Genomic DNA, 16,917 nt, shown 5'->3' with positions numbered 1-16,917 from the left:
TCTCAGCGTGCAGGTTGGAGCATTATTAGCTCTTATCTCTAATTGCCATCGTTTTGAAAGTGTTTTGAACAGATGGCTCTAAGAGAATAAGAGTGAAAAGAGATCCTTTTATACCTTTGACAAACAAAAATGCTTGCTAGGCTGCCAGCTCAAACTTGTGGGTTTAAATATGGAGAAAATAGACCAAATCGTAGACTGGCTTCTGCAGGAAAGTCAACCAGGGATAGCAGGGACACCCAGACTACCCAGGTCACTTTCCCACTCACTAATGTCTGTTTGTTGTTAAGGCTGACCCCTGTCCACATGCCAATTCTCCCTGCATGGAGAGAAGGTGCTGTCACGCTCACCAGGGAAATGGGTTTATCTGTGAGCTTTGCCTGTGGATTGGGCCCCGACACGCAGCTCTGTGGGGTCTGTGGGGTCCCCTGGCTTCTCAGTGCCTAGAGCAGCACCCTGCACACCCCTCCTGCCTGCCTGCTTGACCACATCCCTCTGCCACACAGGTACCAGCCCTGCAGGGGAAGGATTTGGCCCACTCCAGTCACTCACAGTGCACCCGGGCTTTGTGCTCACCTAGTGCTCCAGGTGCACCTGTATTGAATCATCGCCTTTAAAATAATCAGAGTCATTACTAGATTACGTGTTACAAGGTCTGGGTGCATAAACCCTTAGCACAGAAAATTCTCTTATTTTGCTAACTGCTTAACCATAAAACTGCAACAGAAAGAAATTGTTCCCGTGACTCATATTTTTCATCATTTGGTCATTAAATAGTGATGGATATAAACCTATAAAGTACCTAAACTGAACCTTTTAACAATCCATGAGCAATACTATCATTTCTTTAATAGAACTCGCTGACCGTGCCTTTCTAAGATGCCATTTGTCATTTTCAGCGTGCAATAATCAATAACTTGGCTTTGAAATAAATAATATAACAGTCACAATATATTATCTTTCAGGCTGGCCCTATACTAACCATAAAACAAGATCTGGAAAGATGAAAACTTTAGGTAAATGCCAAAAATGAAACAACAACAACAGCAACAACAATGATAACAACGAAAAACAACCACAAGAATAGGAGCTAACTGAACAAGAAGCTTTATATAATTTTGCTTCCAAATTAATTTAGACTTCCCTTCTGCTTAGGAAACAACATCTACTTCCAAAACAAAACAAGAATCAGGGATCATCTGACTTCAGGCTGGTGACAACCGCCGTCCCCTGGATTCCCTCGTCACAGGGTTGGTACAACGTCTCTCAGGCACCAGGTCAGCAAGGCACATAAGCTCCAACATCAGTCTGTTGTTATTCACCGGAGCAATTAAGCACATGCTAAGTTTTAAACATATGATTGTTACATTAAAATCAATAGGGCCCAAGAGCGCGCCTAAATTAAACGTGTTTCTAAACCCAGCTGGAGTTTAGAAAAGCAGCTCCATGACTAGAGGTCTGAATCCCACTGAAGTTTTGGGGAGCGTAGTGACTGGTGTGTGGGCATGCAGGCTGTGCCACCTGAACTGTGACCTGGGTAAATCCAGCACTGTGCAGCCTGCCTGTGCAGTCTGCCAGGGTCCATTTCATGGACATCTGGGCCCGAGTCTGTTGCACAGTGTAGAGATGTCTGTAGGCACCGACATAAAAGCTGTCTGCTTCCTCTATCCCCTTATAAATTCATTCATACGAACGGGAGGACATGCTGGAGTCAGGGCACAAGTAAAATGCAAAAGCAAGCTTAACTCTGCACTTCCTCCTTTGACTGGGCCTTGCTCAAATCTCAGAATGGCCGACGTATTTATTTTCCTTGGTTGAATTTGGGCCATGGCCCAGCAAGCCTATGCAAACCCCTGGCCAGCTGCTTTCTCACTTCTACCCAAAAGTGAGTCTGCTCTTTCTGAGGCAGGGGTAAGAGGGGAAGAAGTGAGGCCTTTTTCAGGTGCAGGGGAACTGTCCTGAGAGCAGGAGATCCCATAAGAGATCTGTTTCTCTAGCTAGCTGCTCTTAGGAATTAAAACTCAGAAAAGAATTTTCTTTAGAGTGAAATCTCCAGGTGTAAACAGGGCTTTAATTTACCTGAAATCCTCCAGCATGGTTGCTTCTCCATGTCCCTTGCCCTCATCCTTCACTTGTAAGGGGAGTGCCATCCCCTTATCATTATTGTGAGAAAACTTTGTGGCTATTGTGACACTGACCCACAACCAGTGTATCGCATGGGGACACACTATTGCATCCACTGCAGGTGTGCATAGTGAAGAATCTCTGTGATTGAGCCTGCTTTCTTAGAGGGTAAATCAGGAGCAATTTCACTGGAGGAGGTAGAGTTACTCTGGAAGAAAACAGGAACAAGTAAGTGCCTAACCCAAGGTTAGACACTTGATTTGGTACCTCCTATTCATACCTCATCTTAACTATTGCTTTTGGCTTTAACGCGAAGTGTTATTTAACGCAAATATCTATAGCTGGTCTGTTGGAAATCAGTGTGATGATGTATGCAGGTAATGTTCATATCACAGAATTTAAATGTCTGTGCATAGGGACTGTTTAGGGAGGATGTTTAGGGAGGGTTTAGCTGCTCTTTCTAGCTGAGACCTCTTTTGGGAAGCTCTCCCAGGCCACAGCATTGCCCACAGCAGGGCCATGCCCAGCCCTGGAGGAGAGTGCTTGGTGGCAGCAGGACAGCCACCAGCAGCTGCCCTAGCACCTCCCGTGCATGCTCCCAGGCTAACAGCACACCTCTGCGAGCTACCACCTCCACACGAGCCTCCCAGCTGCCCAGCAATCAGTCCAGGCCATAAACACTCTCATTCCTTGGGTGCTACTTAATTACGGAGTTATAAACAACAGAAGTTCCCATCCCCAGGTCTGAGCAGCCCTTGTCACTTGTGTGGTTTGAAATAATGATAACAATTAAAACCAAACAAGCTCCACATTAAACCGCTTACATCCTCTGCTGCCGTTATAATCGATACGGCCCCAGCACACGCCACTCAGATAAGCCACTTCATCTTTACCACCTTTTGGAAACCACTTAATCACCCTTCCCTTCCCTGCCCCATCTAGACTGCCAGGTCTTCAGGGCAGAAATGGCTGGAGTAACAGTGGTTTAGTGTTTCAGTGAAGTCCCAGCCTTGGCTCGACTCTCCAGGAGCTCTTGTAAACACAAATAATTAATTTTATATTGTCTGTTTAAGATCAGGAAAGTGGGAGTTTGAAGGAAGTGATTTAATTTGATTTGCTCTCTTACTTTTAAACAGAATTGAAGACTACAATTAGGGTGACAATCTGTGAGAGGACAGGCAAGAAGGAAACTTTAAGACCACTAAAGAAAGATAGCTGGAGTCTGTAGAGCATTCATTATAAGTAATGCCAGCACGTGAATCTAAAAATAGTGTCTCTGATGCTGTGTGTATATGACTGATATTAAAAATGACTGATTTAAAAGAAAGCGCTTCACCTCTGTTGCCAACCAGGAAGGCAGGTCTCCAGTATTCTCAGACTTAAATGCTGCCAGTATTTCACGTTAGGATAGTCATAAAGTTAAAGGTTAATAGGCTGTACAAATGACAGAGTTTAAAGGGAAAAATGAAGATGGGAAGATTTCTAGCACTTAGGGAACATTTTAAAAATGAAGCTCCTCGGTCTAATGTAATTTTTCCTATATTCTTTCTCACGCTGTTGATCATTATTGAAAATATTTCTATTTGCATAAGTGATTTCTCCTTCACTGCCCACCTCCGTTTGCTTTTTGGATGATCATTACTTCCCACAGTACATGATGAGTCATAATCCTGCTGCCTGCCATAACAGTCTGCTGCCATGAGAAGGTAATCGGGCTAAATTAAAGCCGGAGCCTCAGCGGGAGGATGGGCAAGGAAACCCGGAGAACGAGGAAGGCTTTTATTTAATTGTGAGCCATTAGAACTGGCAGGTCGAGGAGAAATGCAAATACGTACGTTGCTGGAAATGGAATTGGGTTGTGTTGTTTCACATTAGCTCAACAGATGTTGTGAGTGGCAAAAAGCATATTGCTGTGTCAGCTTTGCTGCCATGAATGGCAGGCTTTTTTTTTTCTTTTCTTTTCTTTTTTTTTTTTGTGACAATGGAGCTAGAAATCAGAATCTAATGGCACGAGTAATGTGACTAAGATAAATACTTTTACGAGGGGACTGCCAATTATCATGTTTGCTTTTGCATCCGTGTAGAGAAATTCTCTCCTGTTGCCTACGTAGGCCTTGCAGAGCAAGGAAAAAAGGCCGTCCTTCAAGCATCGTTTCTTCTGGCACTCGGGACTGAAATCGCCGTGAAGTGTGGTTCTTCAAGTTGTGTGGTTTCTTGGGTGGCCCTAATGCTCTTCCTCGATCGGATCAGTGCCTGGAATCATCCCAGGACGTTTAGGGTGGAAGGTGCCCCTGGAGGCCTTCCAGTCCAGCCCCTGAGATCAAGGTGGTCCTTTTAATCTTCTCCCAAGTGCAAATGCTACACGCATTATAATGCTAAACTGCAACAAGGAGTTGAAAATGAGTGAAACACCTCCAAGACAACATTTATTCTTACTGCTTTCTTCATGTGTGCAGGTGACTGACCCAGCTAGCACTGAAGACCAGGTGTGCAGAGGCTCCCCTTCAGCCTGCTGCCTGGGAGGTAAATAAGAAGTCCCCAGCAGTGCCCCTGGCTATGGCTTTTCTTCCTTTGCCTTCTTCAGGTAGCTTCTGTTTTTCTGCAACATGTCCTTAAAAACCTTCTGGGCCTGAGAGATGCTGAAGAAGTCAGGTATTCCTAATTTACTGTAGTCCAAGTAACAAAGAAATGTGGAACAAATATGGCTGCTGAGCAAAAGCCTCCTCCACTCTGGAGCTAAAGTAAAATAAAGGCCTGTGCCTTGGCACTTCCCCTAGTAATGAATTTTGTGCCTGCACCACAGGACCAGACCTTTGTATCTGCACAGAAACATCCCAAAGTTGTAGAGATGTTCCATACAGAGCTGCTGCGAAGATCAGGATGTCAGGCTCCACATTCCCTGTGCATGCATCAAGGTGAAACCCAGGGAGCCCTTATGGAAGAAGTTTTAATGATTACAGTGGCTCTTGGTGTCCTGCAGCAGTAACTCAAGACTGCAATGGAACTTTCTCATGCTGGGTAGCATGGTATATTTTCAAATTTCTGTGAGATTTCTTCTGTTGAATATTGACATCTGATTTTTTTCCTTCCTTTTTTGCTTGAGTTTCTATATTCCAGTCCTCAATTTCTGCTATGCTGTATGTCTTCCTAACACTATAGCATTGATTTGACAGAACACAACAGCATTGAAACTCTTGTTTAGAAGATGTGCAAACGTTGTATTTATTTTGCATGTGACATTAGATAGAATATGATAAAAAATATTTTTAAAAATGAAGACAGAGGTAAGTCCACCTCCTTGTACCTTTCTGCAGGGACTAAGATGCTGAGTAAATGAAATTAGAAGTCTGCTAGGAGTAAAATGCTTGCAATGCAAACAGATTTCTTAAGACTTACTTTTACCATTTCTTGGATGGAAAAGTTTTGCAAGATCTCCAATAACTAACTTACAGAGCATTTTCCTAGTCTGAAGCAATGAGTCATGAACTGCCTTTGGGAGAGTTTGGGGCTCCTCTTTCCACCCCCAGGATCCCTTGCTCTGCAACTAACTTCTTGGATCTGAATAAGACCACTGCAAGCACGAGCTGTTTTTTGTGCTGTCCGTTAGCCTCTGAGGGAGCTCTCACACCCGTGGGTTGGCTGGTAGAGTCCTTCACCCCTCTGTGTTAGCAGCTACTCGTGTAAGTAGGTCTGTGATGCCAGTGGAATCGCTGCTGTGAAGAAGGGCTCGCCTAAATCCTTTCTCTTTGGCCCTTCACAATGTCTGGTTCTTCATTCATTTTTACAGGGAGATGGAGCGGTTATAACGTTCCAAAATAAAGGACAGTTTTCTTCTGAAAAAGAGGCCATGCCTAGGAGTTGAGTGTGGAAAATGCTGCCTGTAGCCTTTTATTAGCTTCATTCACTCTAATATATCTGCCTTGCATGGCAAGAAAAGTATAAACAAATGGCAGGGTATTGGTTTTTCAATAACAAGGTTTAAACCAAGGATATAAAAAACATCTCTTATCTGACGGTATTTATGAAACAATTAATATTGTCAATGTCTTTTCCATCTCCTCCAAGTTGCGCATACTGCATAAACCTTGATATATCTCCGAGAAGTACAAAAAATGCCAGCTGGAGAATAAACAGGGCAATGCACCAGCACTATTGGAGAGGGAAACGATTGCCATGTCTTCTTATAAAATGCTTTGATATTAAAATAAACCAAGAGGTAATTCTCTCGAATTTGCCTGTAAAGGCTTGGGGCGCTGTTGCCAAAGGCTCTCAGTTTTGCCTTGTAACCTCAGGATCTAGACACAGTTCATAATTTTTGTCCTCGCGGGCTCTCACAGTAGCAGTGAGTCTCTCCACCTCTCACCGTCGTGGTCACGCAGGAGCCTGACCCTGCATCCTGCAGCCCTGGAGCTGCCCGCCGCTGCTGGCCGTGGTGCTGCAGCAGAGCTCCTGGGGCAAGGATGCCTGCCTGGCTTTGGGCTGATTTCATTGCTGTGGTTGTAATTAGCAGCAGGAGCATCCCAGCAGTCATCCTCCACGAACTGGGGTTGGAGCCTGCCTGGAATGAAGCAGAATCATTTTGGTAAGAATGCCGAGCGTAGCCCAAGGCTCCCGGGTGGAGGTTCTGGTGGCAGCGTGGCATCGCTGCCTCAGCCTGCCTCCCCGCCTTGTCTGTCACCTGCACATGCAGAGCTGCTTATCAGTGAGGCTCTGCACCGTACGGCCGCGAAGCATTCCAATCGATACATTATCATTTCAGAGCTTAGTATGAAGGTGAAGGGCGTTATCAAGGGCATCTGGAAACTGATCAGTGTTCTGCGATCTGATCGGCTTCAGTGCTCTGCAAGCATGGTCTCTACAACGGAATAGAGACGGTCTTATCCCCGTATCCATACAAAGCCTTGCTGCCAATAAACCAAAAACGAATAAAAAACAACCAGCCAACCAAAAAAAACCCAGAGAGGTATCACCTGCCCATTTGCCCTCAAAGCTTTTAGCGTATCCTCTGTCCCTCATTGCAGTGCTGCTCTCAGGCACAGTAAGACGTAATGAATTCCCTGTGGCAGCACGGCGTGTACTGTTTACAATTTTCCTCACTGAAATATTTGAGGCATGAGTGATCTAGAGGAAAATGGAAATATATTGAAAGTAATTTTTTGTGACAGCATTACACAAGTAACTTAGGTCTCATACTCTGTCGATAACAACACACGGTAAGAATACTTATCAAATGATGAGGAGAAACGGCGTTTGCTTAATATATTAGGAATTTTATTTTGACAGTTCTATTGCTCTGTAGATAGCCAGGAGTGCTTACAGGTATTGCATTTCATGCATATGCCATGTCAAAATTGTTCCACTTTATGTCATTTGTTATTGTTATTATTTGTCTTGTCTGCCACCTTGAACCAGATGTTCAGAGATGTTGTCGGGGCCAATCGTACAGTCCCCTTTGGTGTAACTGCAGCAGTGATGGCTGCACCGTTGGTGAAGCTGAGCAAGCATCCGTGCGTCAAAGGTTTTGCCCTGCAGTGGATTTCATCCTTCTGCTCTCCATCAACCATCTTCAGACTCCCCCGCCCCAGCACTGCTCCGCACATCTCAGAGCAGTTGGATAATTACAGATCCACTGCTAAGGGCCCACCTGGGCAGGGAAACAGCACGACACAGCTTGTGTTCAGGGGTCCCTGAGAGGGTCTAGTTTTCTGCGACTAGTAGCCACGGGGTACTAGAAAAAGTTAGGTATGTTTTGTTTAGCTCTACATCTAACCTTTCTGGTCCTGGGGTTTTCCTGGCACACAGCACTGCTTTAATCAAGTTTATTACCAATGAATTTCTGATATCTACTGCTTATGTTTAACTAAAATATATTTTAAAAAATTACTATGTGATGCTTGACTTTCTAGTACATTTTTAATTTTTCAACCACTTAAAAAAAAAATCATTGCATGCTACATAAATGTATAGCTCTTCCCCAAAGAAGGAATGGTTTGGAATTTGACTCTGGATGAAAGAACTCTTACTCCAGAGCAGTCATTTCTCTCCCTCTGATGCTCACATCTTTATAAAGTGAGTTTGAGCATTTATAATGATATACAGAGAGTGGAAATAAGAAACTTCATTATCTAGGGTAACATTTTTCCAGGAATGTACAGAAATGTTATGTCAGAAGAAACCCAGAAATCTTATTTTTTCTGTTTGCTTTTGCAGAATGGGCAGAACGGTCTGCATGCCGTGGGAGGGATGTGAACACCTGAGCTGTCTGCATACCTGAAGAGGAGATATCCCCAGCCAAAAGAGGCAGAAGGAGCCGCCCGTGGTGTGCACATCACCTGTGCTTCTCGGGATTCCTGAGGCACTGAGCATGCCTGAGGAGTAACCTTCCCTGAGGACCAGCAGGCAAGACAGACTCATTAATAAGTGCAAAGCACGCTGAGGTCTTGACATAGAAGCTCTTGCCAAAGCGTAATATGGCCCCATCATTCATTTATTTTGCAAAATCATGAGCTATTTTGGGGATCTGCTGACTCAGGGCAAGCTGGTTCGGATTGCCATGCCATTTATAACAGAAGTACTTAGGGAAACTAGGGTGACCTCAAGATCTTTTAATAAAGTGCAAAATGCAGCTCATGTTCAGTATGTGTGTTCAGCATACCTCTTGTACAACGGCCAAGGATCTCAGATATGAATGCGAGACTCTTCATAAGTAGCTGATTTTTGAGTCAATGGGCTGTAACACTTTTGAAATCAATGATTATTTAAGAACTCCTAAAACTGCACATTGTTCAGCTGCTGTGCACACAAACATTGGATCTATTCTGTTCTCAGTTGGCTCTCTGCAAATGGGTAATTTGGATCTGAGGTCTGAAGGCTGAGTGTGGATTATAACAACTCTTTTTTTTCTTAGTCAGGCCGGTAAAACATTCACCATGCAGCTTCGCACTTCTTTTTTAATTCAGTAGGGGCTGAAAATTCTCTGCATTTTTCAGCTTTGGTTTCAGGATTCTCATGATTTTCAAAAATATGTGATTTTACAAAAATATGTGATTTTCACATTCAAAAATATATAATCTCACAAAGAGATCTGCTTGTTTGGGATTTCACCAGTGCAGATGTTTATTCTGATTTTTGATTTTTTTTTTCTTACATTCTAGATGGTAGCTCAGCGTTTATGACTTGGTATATAAGCACCAGTCTTCAGATTTAGAACCACAAGCTGCCAAGTTGCCACCTATCCATTGGTCTTTGGATGCTTCTGTCCTTTCATATTTTGAAACAGGTAAGATGAGTAACAATAAAGCGTAATTTGGATGAGATGTCAAAGAACAGCTTGTGTTTTGTCTTGAAACTCTCCCATGATACTTTTATCCACAAGAGATATCCTGCAGTATGTTTAGCTGACCTCTTTTCTGTGAGTGTGCTTGTGAAAGTGATAAATTGTGCACACCTGGTTAATATCAACACAAAGATGATCATACTTTCTAGAAACTGGACTGGTGGGCAGGTCGCAATGACAAAAGCAAAGGATATGTTGTATGGGTTTGTGATGACTTTAGAGCATTGTATCACTTCATATAGAGCATGTGTGTAGTGTTGTATGAGATGAAGACTGTACTTAGATCACATCATTTGCCCATCAATTCTGTCCCCATGGATTTATTCCAAAGTACGTGTCAGTTCACAACAGAAGTTGTTTCACTAAAACATCATAACCTCGAAATTTTTCCTCTTTTCTCTAAAAATGATATCTTTGTGAGTCAGACACAAGACTGTGATGGGCCTCAGAAGCAAAACTCTCGTAAATTAAACAACTTGCTCTCCTGCAGTGCAACCAGCTTCAGAATGAAAACTAATATTTGTCAGGAAAGACTCTCAGCCTGCCAGGAAGCTGCCAGAAAACAGAGACTTGCAAACCCTTGCATTTAAAGGAACAAAAATGCCATTGTAAGGCATGATAAAGGCACAACTTTAAATGTTCCAAAACTCCTCCTAACCTACGTGCATCAGATACGACCTCGTACTCAAGCAAGCAAAACCTCAGGTAGGTTACCAAACATAACTTGCTGGTAGTTTTTCTAGTCTTGAATAAAACATCCTTATCAAACACATCCTGCAACAGACATTTCTGCTGATGAGAAAGTAGCATCCCTTTTCTGGGTAACCGCTGTTTATTTCCAATCATGCATTCAGAAGAAGCAATTGAAAGAGTAGCAGAGAAATGCAATGTTTCTGAATAACTCAGGTTTTGCAGAGGCCCTGGTAGCAAGTAACAATTTGTGATAGGAAGGGGAGAGCCATTGAAGGTGGCTCAAAGTCTACTGTAGTTAATCTCTGGCATTCACAAAAATTGTTTTTAGCTGCCTGGGCAGCATAACAGCAGCTCTAAAATCTGATGGTGGAAGAATTCATTTCAATTTCCTGAGTAAGTAACATTCACGTGTGAGGTAAACTAGCAACTGTGTTCTCATCTCTTCTTCCCTCTCCCCCTGAACACCTAAAACCTGATGCAACGAGGCACTTCAGCCCCGACCCGTGGAAGAAATTGTTTAAATTTAGCCACAAAATTAAGTACTGCTCTGACGGTTACTGTTTCCCTACACTTGTAAGGCCAAATGCTGCAACCATCTACAGGAGAGCACGGAGCTGGTCTAGGGAGAGGCTGGCTGGTGCCTTGCACTGCTCAGGGAAGGTCCTGCTGCTGTCAGAGAGCTTCTGCTGGAGCACGAGCAGATGCAAACCTCACGAACCACACAGTACACATGCACGCTTCAGCCTAGTGAGAGTGTGCCTCTTTAGAAAAATAATGAAAAAGAAGAGGCAGTACTGAGACGGGATAAATAAGGAGATAAATCACTTTGCAATGCAATGCGAGCCAAACCTGAAAATAAACAATTACTTTAAATCATATCAAGCACCTATCACAAACATCACATTTATACAATTGATCCATGTGTAAATTAGCCAATTAATTCTGGATTGGAACACTAATGAAATAATAATTATCTGTTTACAATGGAATGGTATGAGTGTGGGTCTGGGAACAGAAATAGAAGAAAGACTGCAGCAAATTCCACCTGGGTCCTCCACTGCTGAGCATGGGGATGGGTCAGTCAACAGATATTGCAAGGGGACATAAATGAAACACACAAATGTGTATGATTTTTCTTCTTTTTGGTGTGTGTGATACAGAATAAAGAATTGCAAAGTAACTTGTTTTTTCTTTTCTGCTTAGCTTTTTTCACTATGGGTGGTTGTTTACCCCGAGGGACTAGAGGCATTAGGACCTGATAGTCACCAAAGAAGTAAAAGAGGGAGGTAAAAGGGTGGGAATTTCAATACAGAATGGTTTTAGTGACTCAGATCTGCAGCAAGAACTTTTCTGAGGCGGGGGAATGCACTGAGGTCTTCTATAAAAACTTTGCACCTTGGTTATTCATGTAAGAGCTGTAAACAGACAGAACAGAGCTTTAAACCAGCTCCTCGTGTGGTAAACAAGAGCCCTGGGCTGTTTTCTGGCTAAGAACCACTTTCTGTCTCTCATTTTTCCTATGCATTGCAGCCCACAGTTGAGGAGTCTTTCCACTGAAATCGACTTTCCTTGAAAATTTCGTGATGATTTTTACTTTGCCCAATGCCTTTAAGAGTAGCGGATGTTTAGAGGAAGAGTTTTTCTGTAAACTCCTACGAATGGCTGAGACCCTGTCCCCAAGGCGTGCATGGCTGATTTTTCATTTCTGCACTCCCTGTTTACCTAAACTAATCCTTGCAATGACACTAGCGGTTTAGAAATGGTCACATAAGAAACAGTGTTCTGAAAAGTCAGATACACTGAACTTATGTGGTAAATATCATGCCTGCTGCAGCCAAAAATATTATTTGATTGGGTCTGTGAAAGCTTCCCAGGATTTATAACCCAAAATGTTCTGGGTGAAGCAGAAATCCCGGAGATAGCTTGCAAGCACTACCATTGAGAAATTTGATTCAGATAAAATATGTGTTATTTCTAATTGCTAGATGGATGCCTTTGAAACGGAATATCAAGAGAACGAAGAGAAATCAGTTGTAATGATCAGGGCATTAAAACATTTAAATGTAGAGATTTTTGCCTCCCTAAGCACACCCAAACACCTTTAAGTCTATAGCTCTACATATGCCAGGACAGATGTTTGCAGTGGATGCACACATGTATCTCAAATGTTGAGAAGCACGCCAGAATTAAGAGGCTGGGTCTTTCCTTTCCTTTCCTTTCCTTTCCTTTCCTTTCCTTTCCTTTCCTTTCCTTTCCTTTCCTTTCCTTTCCTTTCCTTTCCTTTCCTTTCCTTTCCTTTCCTTTCCTTTCCTTTCCTTTCCTTTCCTTTCCTTTCCTTTCCTTTCCTTTCCTTTCCTTTCCTTTCCTTTCCTTTCCTTTCCTTTCCTTTCCTTTCCCTTTTCCCTTTTCCCTTTTCCCTTTTCCCTTTTCCCTTTTCCCTTTTCCCTTTTCCCTTTTCCCTTTTCCCTTTTCCCTTTTCCCTTTTCCCTTTTCCTTTTCCTTTTCCTTTTCCCTTTCCACTTTCCTTTTCCGTTTTCCGTTTTCCGTTTTCCGTTTTCCGTTTCGTTTTCCCTTTCCCTTTTCCTTTTTACGTTTTCCTTTTCCCTTTTCATTTTTCCCTTTCCCTTTTCCTTTTTCCATTTTTCTTCTTCAATTTTCCCTTTTCCATTTTCCTCTTTCCTTCCCTTTCCCCTTCCCTTTAGTTTCCTTTCTTTTTCCCTCCCCTTTTTACTTTTCCCTTTCCTTTTTCCCTTTCCTTTCCTTTCCTTTCCTTTCCTTTCCTTTCCTTTCCTTTCCTTTCCTTTCCTTTCCTTTCCTTTCCTTTCCTTTCCTTTCCTTTCCTTTCCTTTCCTTTCCTTTCCTTTCCTTTCCTTTCCTTTCCTTTCCTTTCCTTTCCTTTCCTTTCCTTTCCTTTCTCGTTTCCTTTTTCCCTTCCCTTTCCCTTTCCTTTCTCCCTTCCCTCCCCAGCCCACCTCCGCCCGTTCCGCACCCTCTGCCCGGTTCCCCCCGGCCCGGTCCCGGCAGGGGGCGCCTCCTGCCCGGCGGGGCCGGCGGGCGGCGGGGAGGCGGCGGCAGCTCCGGGCCGGGCAGGGAAGGAGCGGGCAAGGAAGGGGAAACGAGGGTCCCCCAAGTCGCTGCTGCTCCGCGGCGGAGCTGGGGGGAAAACACCGTGCCCCGAGGTGCCTGGGGGCGGGGAGCCGGGCGTCGCAGCGACGTCCAGGGGGGCGCCGCGCTCCGGGCATCCCGCTCTCGGTGCCGGGGGCTCGGGCAGCCCGCACGGCTCGGCCCGGCCCGGCCCGGCCCGGCCCGGCTCGGCCCGGAGCTGCCCCCGGGTTTTGGGGTGCGGGGATGAAGAGGGGTGGCCGGGCGGCGGGGCCGCTTTGGTGGCAGGAGCGGGGCGTCCCTCGGCTCCCTTCTCTCCCGTGGTGCTTCAGCGGAGCCGGTGTCCCTTTGTGCTAATAGCCCCGTCCTCATTTGCTGCCTAATTGGCCTATATAAAGCCAATAACGGGCGGGCGCTCGGAGCCTCCAGCCGCAGCAGCACGTCGCAGGGGGGCCGGGGCCGCGGCGGCTGCGGGCAGGCAAGGCAGGCAGGGGCTGAGCGGAGCCTTCTCCTCCCGGCTGCCTCCCCGCCTAATCCCATTTGCCATCGTGCGTGCCCAATCGCCGTGTGCTCCCCGCGTTTAACTTGGATGACATTTTGATTTCATCATTAGCATCCGGCGCCAGGTTGACGCAGCAGCGAGCGGCGGCGGCGGCGGCGGCGGCGGCGGCGGCGGCGGCAGCGACGACCCCCGGCTCTCTCCGCCTGCCCGCAGCAGCCCCCCGGTGCCTGGGGCTGCCAGGGTCCCCCCGGCCCCCCGCCCTGCCGCCCCCCCATGCGAGGGGCCCCCGGCCGGCCCCGCCGCCCCGCTCCCCCGCCGCGCCGCCGCGCCTCTCCCCCGCTCCGCCGGGAGCCGCCTCGGGCGGGCAGGAGCCGGGCGGGCACCGGAGGATGCCGGAGACCGGGCAGGAGCCGCCCAGCGCCCCGCCGGCCCCCAAGGAGTCGTTCTACATCAAGAACCTGCTCAACGGAGATCCCCCGAAAGCGGCCCCCAAGCAGCCGCGCCCGCTGTTCGCCCCGTCGGGCAAAGGTGCGGCGGACGGAGCCGGCTTCGCCCTGTCGCAGGTGGGCGACCTCGCCTTCCCCCGCTTCGACATCCCGGCGCCGCGCTTCGCCCTGAGCGCCCACTGCCTGGAGCGCGCCCAGACCTGGTGGTACCCCTACGCCCTGACCCCGGCCGGAGCCCACCTGCCCCGCACCGAAGGTAGAGCTCCCCGCCTCCCCGACGGGGCGGCCGCGGGGACGGGGACGGGAACGGGGAGCGGGGACCGGGATGGGGACGGGGATAGGGGACGGGATGGGGACGGGGAGCCCGCGGTTGGGGTCGCGCAGCCCGGCCCGGCGTCCCCCCGCTGCCCCCCGACGGGGCGCCGGGGCCGGGCGGTGAAGGTGTCTCTTTGTGTCCCTCTCTCCCCCCTGCCCGCTGCCCCCCGGTCCAGCCGCCGAGAAATCCCTCCTGAGGGACTCGTCCCCGGCCTCGGGCACCGACAGGGACTCCCCGGAGCCGCTGCTCAAGGCGGACGCGGAGCACAAGGAGCTGGACTCCAAGAGCCCCGACGAGATCGTGCTGGAGGAGAGCGACTCGGAGGAGGCCAAGAAGGAGCCGGGCGCGGAGGACTGGAAGAAACGGGAGGAGAGCCCGGAGAAGAAACCGTGCCGCAAGAAGAAAACCCGCACGGTGTTCAGCCGCAGCCAGGTCTTCCAGCTGGAGTCCACCTTCGACATGAAGCGCTACCTGAGCAGCTCGGAGCGGGCCGGCCTGGCTGCCTCGCTGCACCTCACAGAGACCCAGGTGAAGATCTGGTTCCAGAACCGCCGCAACAAGTGGAAGCGGCAGCTGGCGGCCGAGCTGGAGGCCGCCAACCTGAGCCACGCCGCGGCGCAGCGCATCGTCCGCGTCCCCATCCTCTACCACGAGAACTCGGGCGCCGAGGGCGGCTCGGCCGCCGCCAGCGCCCCCGGCACCCAGCCCCTGCTCACTTTCCCCCACCCCGTCTATTATTCCCACCCCGTGGTCACCTCCGTGCCCCTCCTGAGGCCCGTCTGAGCCCGCCGTGTTCCCCCCCACCCCGATCCCCGGCCCCCGCGTAAGTAACTGCGGCGACGGCGCGGCCCCGACGGCGAGGGCCCGGGGCGAGGGGGGAGGCGGGGGGGGGAGACGGAGGGGAAAAAGAACGGAAAAAGCGGCCGGGACCCCGGGGAGAGGTTGGGGGGGGGAACGAAAGAGGGAGCTCGGAGAGCCCCCCGGGGCTGCCACGCTGTTTGGGAGCGTGGCCAAAAGCCGCGGTGGGCTCGGTGGCTTTAGGTTTATTTTTGTATTAAAAAAAAAAAAAAAGTAAAAAAAAAAAAAAGTGGGGAGAATAAAAAGCGAACGATCCCGCGCCACTCCTCGAGGTTTGCCAAACGCTAAAGGGAAAGGCGAAAATTTCCGTCCCTTTCGGACCTCCCCTCTGCCTCCGGACCGCGCCGGCTCCCGACCCTGGTGCGACTCCGACTCCAGCGACCGCGGCTTTTCCTTGGGGCAGCCCTCGGCACCGATTTGCCTCTTTCTTTCCCCATATTTTGTACCTTTCGCTTTCTGCCATGGGACTTTCTAACTAGCGAGAACTACAGCCTCACAGCGAACGGCTGAACACGCCGGCACCACCGGGTGCCGCTTATTTATTATCGGTTCCGTAGAGATTTTAAATCCTTGCTTTGAATTCTTGTTTTCCTAGCAGTTGTCTTTATTTTTTTTTTCTTTATTTTATTTTTTTCCTTGTAAAGTTATTTCGGTATTTGGGGGAAAAAAAATCTGTACTCTTTTGATTTCTTTTGTAACGCTGACTCTTCTTATTGTACCTTTGAACTGTGCAATATTGTACGAGGATTCTCAAAGCACTGCTTTTATTTGGATGGTGAGGAAAGGGTTTTTAGCACTGTATAATTGTGTTCGTTCACGTTGTACAAAATACAATTGAAACAAATAAAAACGAAAGAGAAGGAAAGCGAAAAGAGAGGAGCAGGGCGTGGGAATAAGCATCAGCCCGGTTTGTGCGAATAAACGAGGGAGATTCGGAGAGCTGGGCGCTTTAAGTGAAGGACAATCAACTTTAGGGTAATTTTAATTTATTTGATATGATGTACAGTTTTCTTCTAAAGTCCATCGCGTCTGTGGATTTTCATAGGCAGAAATCCAGCGAGGAGTGGACACCTCTAGTCCCTCTCTGTCTTAGTGTCTGCTCACCTGTTGTCTGACAATTGTTTGCTGTCTTCCCGAGGGTTTGGGTTGGTCGCTATTCTTTTTTATTTTTGTTTTATTATTGTTTTTTTGAAGTTTTAGTTTATTTTTTCCCTTTCGGTTGTACTCCCTGCCCTCTTGCTTTCCGTTAGGGACCGCTCCTATTTTTAAAACAGCCTATATTGTTATAAACTGAATGTCGTGGTGGAAAAAAAAATCAATAAAACCCGTTCCTTATCATTTTTTTATTATGATTATTATTATTTCAAGTGTGGCTTCGGAGAAAACAAACAAACACAAAGCGGACGCTGCCTGCAAGAGCTGCCGGCCTCCCGGAGACCCCCACATCGAGGGGATTTTGGGGTGCGGATGGAGGGGGGGCCCCGCTCCCGGCCCTGCGAGCCGCCAGCCCCGACGTGCCCCGGGTCCCAGGGGGGGTTCCCCG

The 16,917-nt window shown here is 47.6% G+C and overlaps 1 protein-coding gene across 1 annotated transcript; it reads left to right on the top strand.

The window, feature by feature from the left end:
- The first annotated feature begins 14,143 nt into the window (after nt 1-14,143).
- HMX3 (H6 family homeobox 3) lies at nt 14,144-15,299 on the top strand. Its single transcript, XM_035547843.1, has 2 exons — nt 14,144-14,456; nt 14,692-15,299. The coding sequence occupies exons 1-2, from the start codon at nt 14,144-14,146 to the stop codon at nt 15,297-15,299; spliced, it is 921 nt and encodes a 306-aa protein (XP_035403736.1).
- The last annotated feature ends 1,618 nt before the right edge of the window (nt 15,300-16,917 follow it).

The sequence above is a fragment of the Cygnus atratus genome, chromosome 7, assembly GCF_013377495.2.
Source record: "Cygnus atratus isolate AKBS03 ecotype Queensland, Australia chromosome 7, CAtr_DNAZoo_HiC_assembly, whole genome shotgun sequence".
Taxonomy (NCBI): domain Eukaryota; kingdom Metazoa; phylum Chordata; class Aves; order Anseriformes; family Anatidae; genus Cygnus; species Cygnus atratus.
This window is presented reverse-complemented; position numbering and strand designations above follow the sequence as displayed.